The 15,873-nt window shown below is 32.1% G+C and overlaps 1 protein-coding gene across 1 annotated transcript; it reads right to left on the reverse strand.

Moving 5' to 3' along the window:
- Positions 1-2,152: 2,152 nt before the first annotated feature.
- Positions 2,153-4,024, reverse strand: LOC145795662 (uncharacterized). Its single transcript, XM_082880505.1, has 3 exons — positions 3,706-4,024; positions 3,318-3,446; positions 2,153-2,982 (listed from the first exon to the last, which is right to left on the reverse strand). The coding sequence occupies exons 1-3, from the start codon at positions 4,022-4,024 to the stop codon at positions 2,153-2,155; spliced, it is 1,278 nt and encodes a 425-aa protein (XP_082736631.1).
- Between the last annotated feature and the right edge of the window lie 11,849 nt (positions 4,025-15,873).

Consider the following 15,873-nt stretch of genomic DNA (forward strand, 5'->3'; position numbering starts at 1 on the left):
CCCAATCCACCAAAATTTTCACTGGACAATCCTTGTCCTTGACATTGAAGAAGGTTCATGGAAATTCTACAATTCCATGAGACCAAGGGGAGCAATGGCTAAAGATCCACATTTCAAGGCCGCAAATGAAGTGGTAAAAATGTTTTCACTATCAAACTTAACATTAATCTAATACATCAATCCTGATCCATGCTCAATTATACATCAAAAATTTATACAGTAACATATTTATCATTCTTTAAATCCATGGTTTCTCATTAATTGTTTCAATTGACTTTCTAATAGAATAATTATACAAATGTATATGTTGCAGAGAGAGTTTATTGACAAGTACATAAAGGATCGGAAGCCAACTCTCATCCACCCTGATAAATTTAAACAGGAGACTGAGAGCGTCATCAACAGCCCACAACAAGCAGACACGTCATAAGTTTATCAATAACAAAACACTGTTATTAAAAAAAAAAAAAAAAAGCGACGAAACCAAATTATAATATTTTGTTTTCAAAATGCTTTTGCAGGCTTGATTGTAGAATCATTGTTTGCTATATCATGAGGCAATATGTTTCCAAAAACAACGTAATGCCTACTTTTTCCAAGGAAGAATGCAATCAATTGAGAGCTGATATGTTAACTATCTTCTTGACTGACCAACAAGTTGCTCAACGACAAATACCTGATGAAAACATTGATGACTTGCCTCTGCAATAATCAACAGATCTAGAATAGAAGAAAACAAAAGGAAGCACTGATCCATTTGGTTGTTAGAATGTCAATACTTCATACATTTTGCTTGTTTGCTTGTTACAATGTTACCTATATTTTGATGATTTTGGTTCTTACTTTCCTCCAATGAATATTACAATGCTTCGTTGTTACAATGTCAAAGTTATGGACAGTGCTTGGTTGATACAATGTCAAAGTTATAGACAATGCTTGGTTGTTACAATCTCAAATTTGCTTCAATGAAACATTCAGTCTTTTTTAGCCATATCATTACCAGATCTGGCTTTTGATATCAGTCTTGTTATCCAAATTTCATTCAAAATATTGATTCTAATCTCAGTATTTGTGTTGAATTTAAAGGTTAATAACAGGTTTGGAGTCACTATACTGATAAATTTATTTTTTATAGTGTTTTGTTTACCCTGATAAATTTATCACTATTTTAACAAATTTATCACTGTGAACACTGATAAATTTACCACTGTTCAAACAAAAAAACCAGCGACTCTCTCTCTCTCTCTCTCTCTCTCTCTCATTCTTTTTCCCTAATTCAAGTAAACAAAACACTATAAAAAATAATAAAAAATTTACCTAATTGAAAATTAAAACACAAGCACTATTACATTGTCCAAATTGGAAATTAAAATACTGTTACAATTTGAAGATATTCCCAAGTTTGAGAATGAATGTAGGAACATGCCATCCTTGGTGATTTTTGAATAATCAAAACCATTTGATACTTCAGTTAAACAACTCAAACATCCAAAGCTTGCTTCTGAGTGACCACAAAACAGTATGCAGACTAAGAACTTGTTGCTAAACCAGATAAACATGGTAGTTGATCTAAATTTTTTTGTTTTTTAAAGTAGTTAACACAGCAGATATGCAATTATGTATTCTAGAGATTTCATATACACCTTTGTATTGTGGAAATTTTTTCTGGGAAAACTAGATAACTCCAGACAATGATAAATGTATCACTGTAGAAAAGAACATTTGCTTGGGTATGATAGTGATAAATTTATCAACCACTGACATAAATGTAATAAACCATCAACTCTTCCCACACAATCAGTGATAAATTTATCATTCTTCAAAATAACAAAATTCAAGAACCACATTAATGGTAAATTTATCATTCCTACAAAAAAATAATCCATCAACTTCTCCAAACCAACCAGTGATAAATTTATCACTTTATAAAACACCAAAAACAGCAACTACATTTAACACAAATCAAATAATATAAATCTGTTAAACTTAATCCTGTAAAAATATCACTAAAAAATATAATTTCTGTTCAACAAATTCCTCAATCATTCAATGCGAGTACCAAAATGATACATCTTTCCAAAAATACTCAATCATTCAATGCAAGTAACACCTCTCAACTCTCAACAAAGTAATTCAATTAAAATCAATACAACTAAAGCAAAGCTTCTTTACATGTCTTCCAATTATGAGTTCCCATATTTCCACATCTACTGCACCTAATTCTCTTGATTTCGCCCTTAGAAGGCATTCTCTCCGTTCTTGGACGTCCAACTGGTCTCTTACAAAGATGAGGTAAAACAATGTCATCATCAACTACTAGATTTGGCTTCCACATACTAGGAACTGGATAGATAGAATGTAAATAAGAATCACAATAACTACTAACACGGTAGTAATCATCAAGAAAGCAATTCAGATCCTTCCCACTCCTCTTTATAGCACAAAAACCATGTTTGCAAGAAAAAGAATCAATTTCCCACAATCGACAAGAACAACAACGTTTCCCAATATCAACCATAACTGAATGATCCAATTGGATTTCATAAATGTCATCACTACATTTCTTAACTATCCATGCTTTTGTATCATTAAAAGCTTCTTTCAGCTTTTTCTCTGCAAAAGGACAAATAATATGATTCCACTTATTCCCAACTTCTCTCCTTCTTGAAAATTGCTCCATTAGTTTCACCCGTATAGCATCAACAAGACTAGTTGAAAACAAATGGCGTTCATCCTTAATCCATGAATTAAAAGATTCCTCAGCATTTGTGTACGTTTCACCATACCTCTTGCCTTGAAAATAAGCGTTACACCAACACTCATTAGGCAACTCCTCAAGAAACGTCTCAACACTACGACCACAACGACCCTTAAATTCTTCAAATAGCTCATTAAACAACTCAATAGTAGGAGCATATGCACATCTACTAAAAAGAGTAAGCAAATACTCTTTAGATTCACGACACTTCACTGACAAAGGTCCTGTTTGGTACAGCTTAATTTCAGCTTATTTCAGCTTTCAGCTTAATTTAAGCTATTTTGATGTGTTTGGTTTAGCTTAACAATACAGCTTATAGCTTTTTGTAAGTCAGAAATCGACTTATTCTTTGAGTGGGGCAGGAGAAGCTGAATTTATAAGTCAGAAATCAGCTTATATTCATAGTTATAAGCTATAAGCTATTAAGGTATAAGCTATAAGCACTTTCCCACAGCTGTACCAAACAGGGCTAAATAAGTCTTCAAGTTTGTCTTCAAATGCATTAGACAAAAAGAATGAGAAGAAAACGGAAAGACCTCAGCTAAATCTTTTAGCAAACCTCCATGTCGATCAGTAACAAACACAATATCCCTCTCCGGAGTCAAAATACCAAATAACTTTGACAAGAACCAATGCCAACTGTCATAACTTTCACTATTAACAATAGCAAAACATAATGGATATAAACCTACAAACAAAATATATGTACACGTTATCAATCACAAATAAAAAAATTACAAAAAGAAAATCAAAACAGAAAGTATATAACATATAGCACCAGCCATAGATAAATTTATCACTGTACAAATATAAAAATTTAACAAAAGTATACAACATAAATTTATCACTAATAGATTGACCATACTCAATAATCAGCACTCTCCAGTAACAAAAATGATAGAATTATCACTGTTTCAATAATAATAACAAATAGACACAAAATATACCTTGGTTACCATCTTTTGCCGTAGCAGCCAATAAACAACCTTTGTGTCTTCCTTTCAAGAAAGTTCCATCAAGCATCAACACAGGCCTACAATACTTGAAACCATGAATACAGGCCTTAAAAGCGAAAAATAAGCATTTGAAATGTCTTCCTTTACTATCAATATCAAATTCCATATCAAAAACACTCCCCGAATTGCAAGCATTAGCAGCATCAACATACCAACGAAGATCCAAATGATGATGAATAGTCACCAAAAACAAGACCCCTTGCTTTTTCAACACCCATCCAAGCTCGCCGATAAGAAACTTATGTTCCATAATAGTCCTTGACATCACAAACCACCTCACTAACCGATGTCAAAGCCTTATTACGAATATCACTTGAAATTAGCCCACCAATCATACTTGAAGTCATCCTAGCATGTTTAATTGTACGAAAAGAAGATCCACAAGTATAAACATCCTTAAATTGTTTAATAATAAAAGCTTTACTATAATTTTTCACTCTAACATGCACGCTCCATAAATATCCCAAATCTGCCCTTCTCTTACAATGAACAGTGACACGATCCTTGTCATTCTTAACAAAATCAAAATTAAAATCGGAATGAATAGAATACTTTGACAACGCATCTCGAAATTCAACAACTCCTTGAGCAAACCTTTGTCCCACTCCTTTCATACAACTAACCCACCCATCGGAGAGTAAAGGTTTCCGTTGATTTGAATAAAATGAAGGAAAAAAATCAGTTTCACAAACAACACTACTACTACTACTACTAGCTTCACCATCACAAATCATATAACCTTCACCCAAAGAACAACACTTTACAAAAACATCAATACGATAAATATCATAAGAAAGTGCCAGTCCAGCCATAACCTCCAAATCCTCATCACTTTGTAGACCACAAGAAGAATGTCCAGGCATTGAAGACGATATATTCAAAGAACTACCAACTAACTCACTTCACTTTGCACACAATTTATATATTAAATCCTTGAAATTAAATTCATCATTATACTTGATAACCAATGTCACACCTCTAAACTTGCACATAAGAAACAAACAATTCTCCATCACTATAAATGTAATGACCCCAAAATGTGTAGAGGAAGTCATCCTTATTTAATATGGGGTTAACGTGGTTTAAATCAATTATATCTATTGGAATTGACCACCTTTACTATAACGATCTGAAATTTTTCCTTCCGCTCGAGCGGGGGAGTTGGCGCTCGAGCGGACTTTTGGGGTTTTCAGTAATTTTGCAGGCGGATTGAAATTCTGGGAGTGGTGATTTTCCGCTCGAGCGTAGTAATGGTCGCTCGAGCGGACGGATTTATTGGTCTTCGAGCTCGAGCGCAAGGTTGGGCGCTCGAGCGGGTTACCTGGTTAAGTTTGAACTTCTGAGGCACGTGGGCTCATTTTTGACATTCTTATTAATGTATTTGGAATGTTCTTACCTTATTTTGGGGTATTGATTGAGGTGGTGGTATGATGGTAAAGTAAGATTGGACCAAAGAATATAATTTGGATAGTTATTCTATGATCATCTGTCATTCATTTGTCCTTTTTTTTTTCCACACTTTGAATTAGGATGTGAGGTTAGAACCATTGGAAAGCTTATTTCCGGGGGTTCAATTCGGACACAAGAACGACCTAAAACAGAGTCCGGATGGGAGAGTTATACCTGTTTCAAGTTTTGAATTCTGTGCTGGAAGCAGGTACACTCGAGCGGGAAGATAGACGCTCGAGCGGGTTTTACGGGTCAGCAGCTTAAAAAACGGGATTTTTGGATCATTTCATCTATTTTCTTCTTCCCTCTTCCTTCCTCTCTTCCTAGGTCCGAAAACCTAACCCTTAAACCTTTGATTTCAACCATTCTCACCAACAAGCCACCATGGATCGTGCATCAAGGATGAGGAAGAAGTGAAGATCAACTTTTCCAACCGATTAGATTGTGGGATTTTCGAGAGGACGCTTTTGACCTAGCTTCTTTGCTTCCAATCTTGAGGTAGGGGGTTCTCTTAGCCTTGAATGTTTATGATTCAAAGTGATTTTGTTGACACTTTGGGATTTTGTTGACATTTTGGAATTTTGAGTTAATTATGGGTTAGAAACATTAATGGCTTGTTGTTGATTCACAAATGGGGCTTCTACTCCAATTTTCAAAGGATGTTGAATGTTTTTAGCATATTGATCTATAATAATTGTTGATTTGAAGATTTAACTAAGAAAGGAGGAAACCCCCAATTTTCTTTAAAACCCTAGGTTGACCCTTGGTTGATTACACCAAGGATCCTCTAGAGTGTTTTTTTCCTAAAGTTTCCTAAAGTGGTGTATTGTATGGTTGAGATTTAATGCTAAAAAATTGATGTGACTTGTCATTAAATCTCAACCACACAATGCACCACTCTAGGAAACTTCAGGAAAAAAAAAACTCTAGAGGATCCTTGCTCGGTTGATTAATGATGATAACCAATGATTTGGCCCAAATTGAAAGTAGAATAATGAAATTGGTAGGTTGAATAACATATGTACAAGTTTAATTGGAATTTGGTTATACTTGAAAGTTATGTTTAAAATTTGCGAATGAATTTTGCTATGAACATTCTGAATCATGCTATTATTTAAGATGAAAATTGAGGAACAAGATTATTAATGTCATGGGTGATAAGAGCCTTGGGATGAAATGATGAAATGAGAATTTAAGACTTCACCTTGAAAGATGTTGAATTATATTTAGTGGTAGTAAGTTAAATCATGCTAAATAGCGTGAATTATGTTGGATTGTGTTGAGATGTGTATGGAGAAGTGTATTGAGTTAATGATGTTAATTGTGAATTGATGTGTAATTTGGTATAAAGAGAATTAAACGAGTTAAGAACGGACTAAAGTATATGTGACCCGATTTTTATGTTTATTATATATTGTGTAGGGTCAGCTGCAGGGGCGGACCAAGCATCTGAACGCTGTGAGTAGTAATACTATAGTCGCACGTTCAAGTATTGTTAATTATGACCCTTGCAAGTAATTAAATTAACAATATGTTGCTTGGCGAATCTAGAGACATTATTGAGCAGCCCATATGTGGTGATTATGTGGGATGGTATTGACTTTCTGTTGACAATGAATACTAATTTTCTGTTATTTGCAAAATAGCTAGCGTGATTCATGACAAACAAATGGAACATATGAGCATTGTGAAACTATAGTATTCCGGTATCTCTGGAATCATTCAATCAGTAAAATGTGCTTACCTTTCGTTAACAATTGTCAAGAACGTTCTGTTAAACTTAAGTTAACTGCATGAACTCATGTGAATGATACCATGGTTACCATTAGTACTCTGTTAATTGCGGGTCAACCATGTTAACATATATGAACGATTAAACAAAGGTGTATGTTATTGATTAATGGCTCAAGTGAACCATGTTATTTCTTAATGAATAAAGAGAATTTATGTTCATCTTCGAAGTATTAGAATAATTGGAAAGTTATGTGAATCCATACGAATCTGAAGTTACTTTCTTATGTTACATATGAATTCGAAGTTATTCGGAATCTACGACATGAATGCAAAAGTTTAACATCATTATGTGACCATATAAGAATATGAATTATTCTATTTTGTTAAGCGCACGATGATGACATGATAACAAGTAATGCTCCATTTTCTGATAAGTTATGTTATGACTTAATGAATGATTATTCATATATGTAAAAGTATGCATGTCATCCTTAGCACAAGGCCCTTACCCGGGGGTAATAATGCCGTGGTCTTATGGCCCTTACCTGGGGGTAATAATACCGTGGTTCAAGTATGCTACAAGATATGTTTTACCACCGACGGTCTTGTACGGGTGGACTATGTTTTGCCACCGACGGTCTTGTACGGGTGGATTATGTTTTGCCATCGACGGTCTTGTACGGATGGTACCACCGACGGTCTTGTACGGGTAGATTATGTTTTGCCATCGACGGTCTTGTACGGATGGTACCACTGACGGTCTTGTACAGGTGGATTATGTTTTGCCATCGACGGTCTTGTACGGATGGTGCCACCGACGGTCTTGTACGGGTGGGTTATGATCAAGCATGAACTCTGATTTCTATTTCTGATTCGAGTTTAATGAAAAATATGTATGAATATGTTTCTATTTATCCGATCTGTTTATGCTATGGTATAACATGATATGAATTGATCAGTCTTTAAGACCTAATGATTTCTAGTATGAAACAAAGTGCTACACGGAACTAAGTGCTACGACGTGAGTCACCTCTAGGATCCGCGTGAGACACCTCTTGGGTTCATACACATATGTTCAAGGGCTTAATGCCAACTTTTTAAGAGCTGTAATGCCATTCTGATAAGGGCCTAGTGCCGTTCTGGTAAAGGGCTCAATGCCACACTGTTTAAGGGCTTAAAGTCATTTTAGTTAAAAAGGGGCCTAAGGCTGTTCTGACATTAGTATAGAATCGGATTAACTACCTGTCTTTTGTATTATATACGCTCTGCTTTGTAGTATAATTCAAGTTGAATATTTAATTATTCAAGTACTATTATTCACTGAGATTATCTCACTCTGTATTTTGTCTAATTCCGTAGGTCCTGCGTTTGGAGGTCAGCCTCTGTGTGTCCAAACATTTGGGTGAAGTCTACCCGTTTTGTGAAGTTTTGGCTTACATTCTGATCGTCTATAAAATGTTGTAAATTCTAATTTTGTTTTTGTTATATGCCCAATCAAGGGGTTGGGTTGTATATGTGTATGCAATATTATTATCTATCTGTTTGTGATCCTGGCATGATAGTGGTCGCTCAATGGATGTAGCTCTTTTCTTGCCTGTTATTATATAGAATTTACGCTTCCATTCAGGCCCCATATGTTATATATACCAGGTTAAATGTCCGTTTCTGAAGTGGTCATGCCCAAACTTCTAGGGGCGGGTTTGGGGTGTGACAATAAATCCTGCAACAAACAACAATTACATTTAGCAAACAATTCAAACACGCTAAAACAAAATCAAATACAATTATAAAATTATCGACCAACTCAAACACATCCAAAAAACAACACTGATAACTTTAACAGTTAACACCACCAAAGACCAAGAACAGTGAATAAGGCTTACACTTATTAGACATGGTAACTCAATCTGAATCTTACCATTACATTATGCAACCTTTTCATCTCCTATTACCATACTTACTCATAAATTTATCACTGTTGAAAAAGTTAATCCAACATCACCCCCAAATTACACAGTGATAAAATTATCGCTGTATAAAATAACAAACCAATACCTGTGTTCAATCAACACAATTTCGTAACCAAAAAAAAAAAAAATCTAAAATTCAATCAACAAATGCATATCTCAAAACTTTCAATATCATGATCAAAACACAAATTCAATCGCAACAGAAACAACAAAGTAACAACAATATCACCATAAAATCAAAATCACCAACTCAAACTAAAAAGAACCAAAACATTGAAATTGAAATCAAAATCAAACATACCAGTCGACCTAACTCCACAACACCGCAAATCAGAAAATGTAACTATACACCAAACGCGAAATCGCAAATAGGAAGAATCACCACGCACGTAATCGCAAATCACAAATTGCGAAGATACACCAAGCGCGAAATCAAAAATCATGAAGCTCCACAATAATACAGTAGCAAATCGTGAAATTCCACAGAAATCCAAATCACAAACACAATATTTTGATGGAAAATCCAAACAGAAACGTGCCAGAACAGGGGAAGGGTAAAACGGTACAAAAAAAAAAGCTCAGGACCTGTTGGTGCACAAGATCAAAACTCAGGACTAAGAGGGGAATAAGTGCGAAACTCAGGACCGGCCGGTAAAACTAATATAAATCACAAACCAGCTATGTTAGTCAACTTCGGCCTAAAATTCAGTCATCATTTTAATTTATAGGGCACTTATGGGTTAGTCTTATTAATAGATTTATTTAGTTACAAGTCTTAATTAATAAATCTATCATTGTAATTTTTTCATAATATCCACCATCTTTACTCATACACTCGCTCATTTACAAAAATCTACCATCATCTTCTATATATACACAAAGAATAAGAGAGACTGATAAATTTATCACTGAAATCTGTATCTAAAACAAATGAGGTGGTGGTGATATGGTGGTTGTATAAATTGACAACGGTAAAGTATAGATTTAAAACAGTAAAGTGTAAATCGGTGACGGTAGAGCGTAAACTACAATGATGGTAGAGATAGTTGGTGAACAATGTCAGAATTCGAATAATGACAGTGGTAGTGGTGGGTAAATGACGACGGTGGTGGTGATAGGTAGACGACAATGACGGTGGTAGCGGGTGGATGGTGGCGGAAGTGGCGGCGGTGGTAGACAATAGTGGTGTGAAACTTTTGGAAAAATGGTGGTGGTGGTGGTGATGGTGGTGGTAGACAATGCTAGTGTGAAACTTTTGAAAAATGGTGGAGAGAGAGAAGATGAAACAACTTGATAAATACAGATATTTTTAGACTTATTTAGGACTTATTGGTGCATTCAAAAAACCAATAAGACTTAAAGGTATTTAGGACTAGTTGGTAATTACTCCTTAATTCATTAAGGTACTGATTAGTTTATTAGAAGGGATTGCAATGAAATAATCATTTTTTTCAAAATATAATGATATTTTACACTTTGTTTCTTTCTTTTATGTTGACTACTTTTTCTTAGGCCCTTAAATTTTTCTCACTTTCAATTTTTTTTTTCACTTTCGCCTTTCACGTTTTGACTTTTTTCCAGTTTACTCTTACAATTAATTTATGTCCAAAATTAGACAAAAAATGATATATTGACAGTCATGTAGCATAAAAATTATTTTATTATATATAATTCACATATTTTACACAAATTTAAACTTTAATATAATAATATATTTTTTATGTCATGTAACGACTAACATGACATTTTTTGTGTAATTTTAAATAAAAATTATTGATGAACAGTTAAAAGTCTACAATTATTTTATTTTTTTTAATCATTAATACACAATTTTATTAAATTAATTCTCTCATTTTATTTTTAATAATTTATTTTTTATGTTTACAGAATAACTCGCAATTAAAATAAAGATTGAGGTTAATTTGCAATTATGATAAAATAATGGGAAAAAAAAAGAAAGCTAATTGAATGAATGATGCGTGCGGCAAAATTAATTGGATGAATGATGCATGAGAGTGATTGGATGGATGATGCATGGAACCGCCAAGAATTTGCCAGAAGCTACAGTCTCAAAATTTTGGAGCCTCAGCCAAAATTTCAATAGTTTCTTCATAAATATTTTATTATTCAGTCATAATTTTTAATATTAGATTATTTTAATTTATTAGTTTATTTATTTTAAAAAAATTGTTCCATATAATATCTTGTTTATCATATACTCTAGACACGATAGATTTTTGATATTTCATCCAAATCAATTAACTAGATTTTATAATATAATCAATCAGTAGTCAATCTTTTGGAATTAATTTTTACATAAATAATCATTTTTATCTTCTGATTGAGAATACCCTATGTGTATGTCTTAATTGAGTTATACAAATTAAATATGATATATTTTAAAGAAAAGATTGGTCTTAACAACCAACCCCATAAGAGCATCCGCATCAGACTTGCTATATTAGTTTTTGAGCTATATTAGTAGACAAGGTCCAAAGGAACCCTTGCATCAAGCTAGTTACAACTAAACAAATTTTGACATTATTATAGTATATCGCTTGATGTAGTGGTTGACCACTGAGGCATCCACCAGATTGACCACCTAATAAATGGAAAAGTTGAGTAATTTTCGCCAAGTGGTCGACCACCTAATATCTCTCAAAACTGGGCAATTTTCACCAAGTGAACGACCGGATCGACCACCTAATATCTCTCAAAACTAAGCAATTTTCACTAAGTGGTTGACCACACGATCGACCATCCAGTATCTCTCAAAACTAAGCAATTTTCACTATGTGGTCAACTGCCTGATCATCCATCCGATTGACCACCTAATAAAAAATAAATATTTTATAAAATTAAATTTGAAAATAGAGAACCTGATGAAGTGTGTAAACAAATAGTTATTAAAATACAAAAGTAAATTTTTAATTATAATTTAATTCAAATTTACTAAGTTTGATGATATGCTCTAATGGGCTGAGATCCATGTTTGTATAACATTGTTTTTATCAGCGAAAGTCACGTGAATAGAGCAGGTATATACTAGGAAAACAATTGGAAATGAGTTTCGAGAGATAGTAATATTGATGGAATAATATAGTTAGTCATGGTGGTTGATTTATATTAAAATAACTAACAAAAAGTCTCGGATTGATTTATATTAAAATATAAGTAAATTCACTTTTGTGTGTGACGATTAAAAAATTTAATAAAATATGTATTTGTGAATAATATTTTCTCAAAGAGGATAAGCGTTTGATTTTTTTCTCCAATATAATGAGTCAGCAAGGTAGTTAATTTAGTACGAGGTCAATTGGGACTACACATGTATATCATGTTTTTATACTAACATTAACACAATAATAAAGTGTAATTGATTGTTGAATTGCATTATTTTATACTATCAAACATGGGACCTTGTGCTCCTTCCATGTAACATTTTAGGTTCAAAATTTCTTTATGTGCAATTAATTTTTGTAGGTCAGCTTATATAAGGGTTTTGTTCCGGCTTTAATTAGACCCCATACTGGATATCGAGCTATTCAAAGAAAAAATCAAACACAGTCATCTCACATGAGTGTGAAATTTATCCCATCTCATGTGAAATGATTACATCCTTTTATCCTATCGAATTTTGTGTGCATATACATTTTTATTTTTAATTATTTAATTTGTAATCACCAATAATTCAAGAGATTACATAATGTGAAAGAAATTAACTAGACACATTTAATTTCTATTTTAACTTTTTATATACACATTTAGAATTATTGATATAACACATCTTACATAACCTCTACTAATATTCAATGGCAATGAATGTGCATAAGATGATACATTATATTTAGTATAAAAAAATAGTAAATGTCATTAAACCTAAAGACCTACTTGCTTAATTGGTTATTTTTCAAAGCTCAAATTAATAGAAATAACCAAAAATTGAACCAATTAAATTATTAGAATACTCCACCATCTATTCGAATTGAAGACAATCTTACATATTTTTTAGTGTATTTTTTAAAATTTGATCGGAAGTTGAGTTTCTGATACATTTTGTACATGCACAACTAATAGTTGAATTTGTTGGATTTTAATTTTACACATGGGCACAATATTACTTTAATTGATTTTTTTGTCCATTAGATTTTTGTTGCACTACAACCTATAAAAGTTTTAGAGACAAAATATTTTGGTCTTTAAAATGATTTTTTTTTTTTACAAAAGACATTTAGGGACTAATTTTCATCATAATGAGGATAGTCGTTAAAAGATCGTCTTGAAAAATCAAAAATAAAGCTTTTAGTGACAAATTTTGAAAATTTCACTAATAAATAGACTTTTAGGGATAAAATAATTTAGTCTTAAAATGGTTTATTTTTTGAGACAAAAAATTTAGTTCCAAAAAGATAATAATTCATCACTAATGTCCAGTTTTTGTTGCTAAAAATATAATAGCCACACTTTTCATAACAAAATTATTTGGTCTTTAAAAAATAATTTTATTCTTAAATTTTGGTCTCTAAAACCTTAATTTTTTGTAGTGTTGGCTTCTTATTTTGCTAGAAATATCTAATTACTATTTTTTTTTATCAGTATTCATATGTTATTATTATTATTTTTAAATATATATATCCAATATGAATTGGTATCCAAATCCTACTCTCCTGCTATGAACATTCTCAGCTATTAAGCGATAATTCTAAAACATAGAATCTTGTTGACTACAATTTTAAAATTACATGTAATTTGCATTTTTCTTTTCAAAAAAATAATAATAATATAAATTAAGATTTTTCATATTAATAAAAAAAAGTTGGAGTAACCATTGACTACCTTATATTTTTGGATAAATCTAAGTATCCATAATTTTTGCCATGAAATGTACCATGAAAGATCATGTATGGTCTAGATTTAAATTTGGATTAAATTAGACCACCATATATTAATTTTTTTGAGTATAATTTTGATACAATTCTCTAGTTTTTGTTTGTCAATAGATTATTTTAAACAAAAAAATTAATATAAATTATCACATCATCTATTTATAAAATGTCAGAAAATTACTGACGTAACCAATTCTCAAACCAGCAGCCATAGTATTGGTGAATATTTTTCCTCAAATCAACCTCTCTTTGACTGGTCAAAAATGAGATAAACAAACAAGAGAAGACGGACTTTGACAGTTGACCGTTGCCAACGGAAGCTTGATGAGTTCATACAACCAACGAAACCTTGATGACCTCAGTTTACATATTGTATAATAATTTATCCTAATTTTAAAACTGAGAATTTATTGGAAAATAAGAAATAGTATTACTATGAGTTCAGAAATTTTACCCTGAATTTATTAAGAAGCATCAATTTAGGGTTTAGATTCATTTATATTTAGATCCTATACATATCAATTCAATTGTCACCCTCACAAACATACTACCTAGAAAAATTTGGATATATCATTTTTGAACACTAGACTTTCTCAATAAAAAAACAAACAAGTAAATTGTGATGATAAACATCTCCAATGAATTAGCTAAAGGCAAAACCTCATATGTCTATTCCTTATACAAAAATAAATAAACGGAATTAAAAGAGAGATTTTATTTTATCCCTTATAATTTACTTTATGTGTAACATGCTTCTCTGTATTTTAAAAATAAAGACTTACTTATGTGTAATATGCTTCTTGGTATTTTAAAAATAAAGATATAAAGCCCAGTAGTTTATGGATTAAAATGTAACGCCTAACATTACGTCTAAGTTAACAAGTAGTGTAAAATATGTGTCTTGACATTGGAGGTTATGTGTTCATATCAAATGTCAAAAGAAAATCACATGTGGAATAAAATGTAGGAAGGTAAAAAGAATTTTGAGTCTTGAATATATGGCAAAAATGCCCGTGATTTATTTATACCCACAGATATTTCAATTTTTTCATTTAAACCGTTCTCAATATAGATGGGGTATTTTAATCCATAAATCATAGTGAGTTATGTGTTTATTTTTAAATGTCAAGGAAACAAATCGCATATTAGGATTGTTTGATATTAGGATTGTTTGGTACAACTCATCTGAGTTGCTTATAGCTTCTTTTTTTCTTTTTTATTTTTAGAGTTAGTATCAGATTGTTTGGTGCAATTTCTGCTTTGTTTATTATGCAAAAATAATTTAAATAAACTAAAAAAAATTATTATTTGAAAGTTAGAGGAGGAATGCTTTTGAATTCAACTTTATGATTAACAATTTTTAATGGGCAACTTATATTTTGTACCTCTGTACTTTATACCAAATTTCACTTTACCTCTAGACTTTTTAATTGTCTCATTTAAACCCTTACACTTCAAGTCAAGTTACAATTAGATTTAGTTGAAATGTAACGCCCCCAAAATTTATAGTAAATCCAATCTTTAAAGCAGAAGCATAATAGAAATAATATGCTTTCATTCATCAGGGTTCGTTTACAAAAGTTAACACATGCGATATACATTCACAAATGTTCAACATGGATCTACAGTATGTGTTGCAATGTTAAGAGAATTAAAACTAAATATACAGTCATATGCCCTATAGGCTTACATCTTTCCAAGTCGTTGCTTGGTTACACAAAAGTGAGCCTAACTTAATACAATTTAAGCCCCTTGGTTATACAAAAGAATATAACAAAATCAAGAAGCTTGTGCTCCCAAAAGTCCTTCCAAGCTATTGCCTTGGCGGAGGCATGTTACCAACACCTGAAAATTATTTTCCCAAATAGGGTAAGCCAAAGCCCAACAGGAATAATTTAACACAATATATGAGATTTAGCAAAGATATAAGGACAATGTGCATATACAATGCCTGTGACAAAACATTCACATTTTATATCATCATGAAGTACCAAGTTTATATCTTATTCCATCTTCCTTTATTTCATTTCAATTCATGAGCCAATTTCATTATCTTTCAA

Source organism: Camellia sinensis, chromosome 7 (assembly GCF_055761805.1).
Source record: "Camellia sinensis isolate YWXY chromosome 7, ASM5576180v1, whole genome shotgun sequence".
In the NCBI taxonomy this organism is placed as follows: Eukaryota; Viridiplantae; Streptophyta; class Magnoliopsida; order Ericales; family Theaceae; genus Camellia; species Camellia sinensis.

Excerpts from the sequence above, each read along its gene's own strand:
- LOC145795662 (XM_082880505.1), bottom strand. The coding sequence starts at position 4,024 with ATGGAACATAAGTTTCTTATCGGCGAGCTTGGATGGGTGTTGAAAAAG. Across the intron at positions 3,447-3,705 it reads GGCAAAAGATGGTAACCAAG|GTTTATATCCATTATGTTTT; the intron begins GTATATTTTGTG and ends TTTTGTTTGTAG. Across the intron at positions 2,983-3,317 it reads TGTTACTGATCGACATGGAG|GACCTTTGTCAGTGAAGTGT; the intron begins GTTTGCTAAAAG and ends TGTACCAAACAG.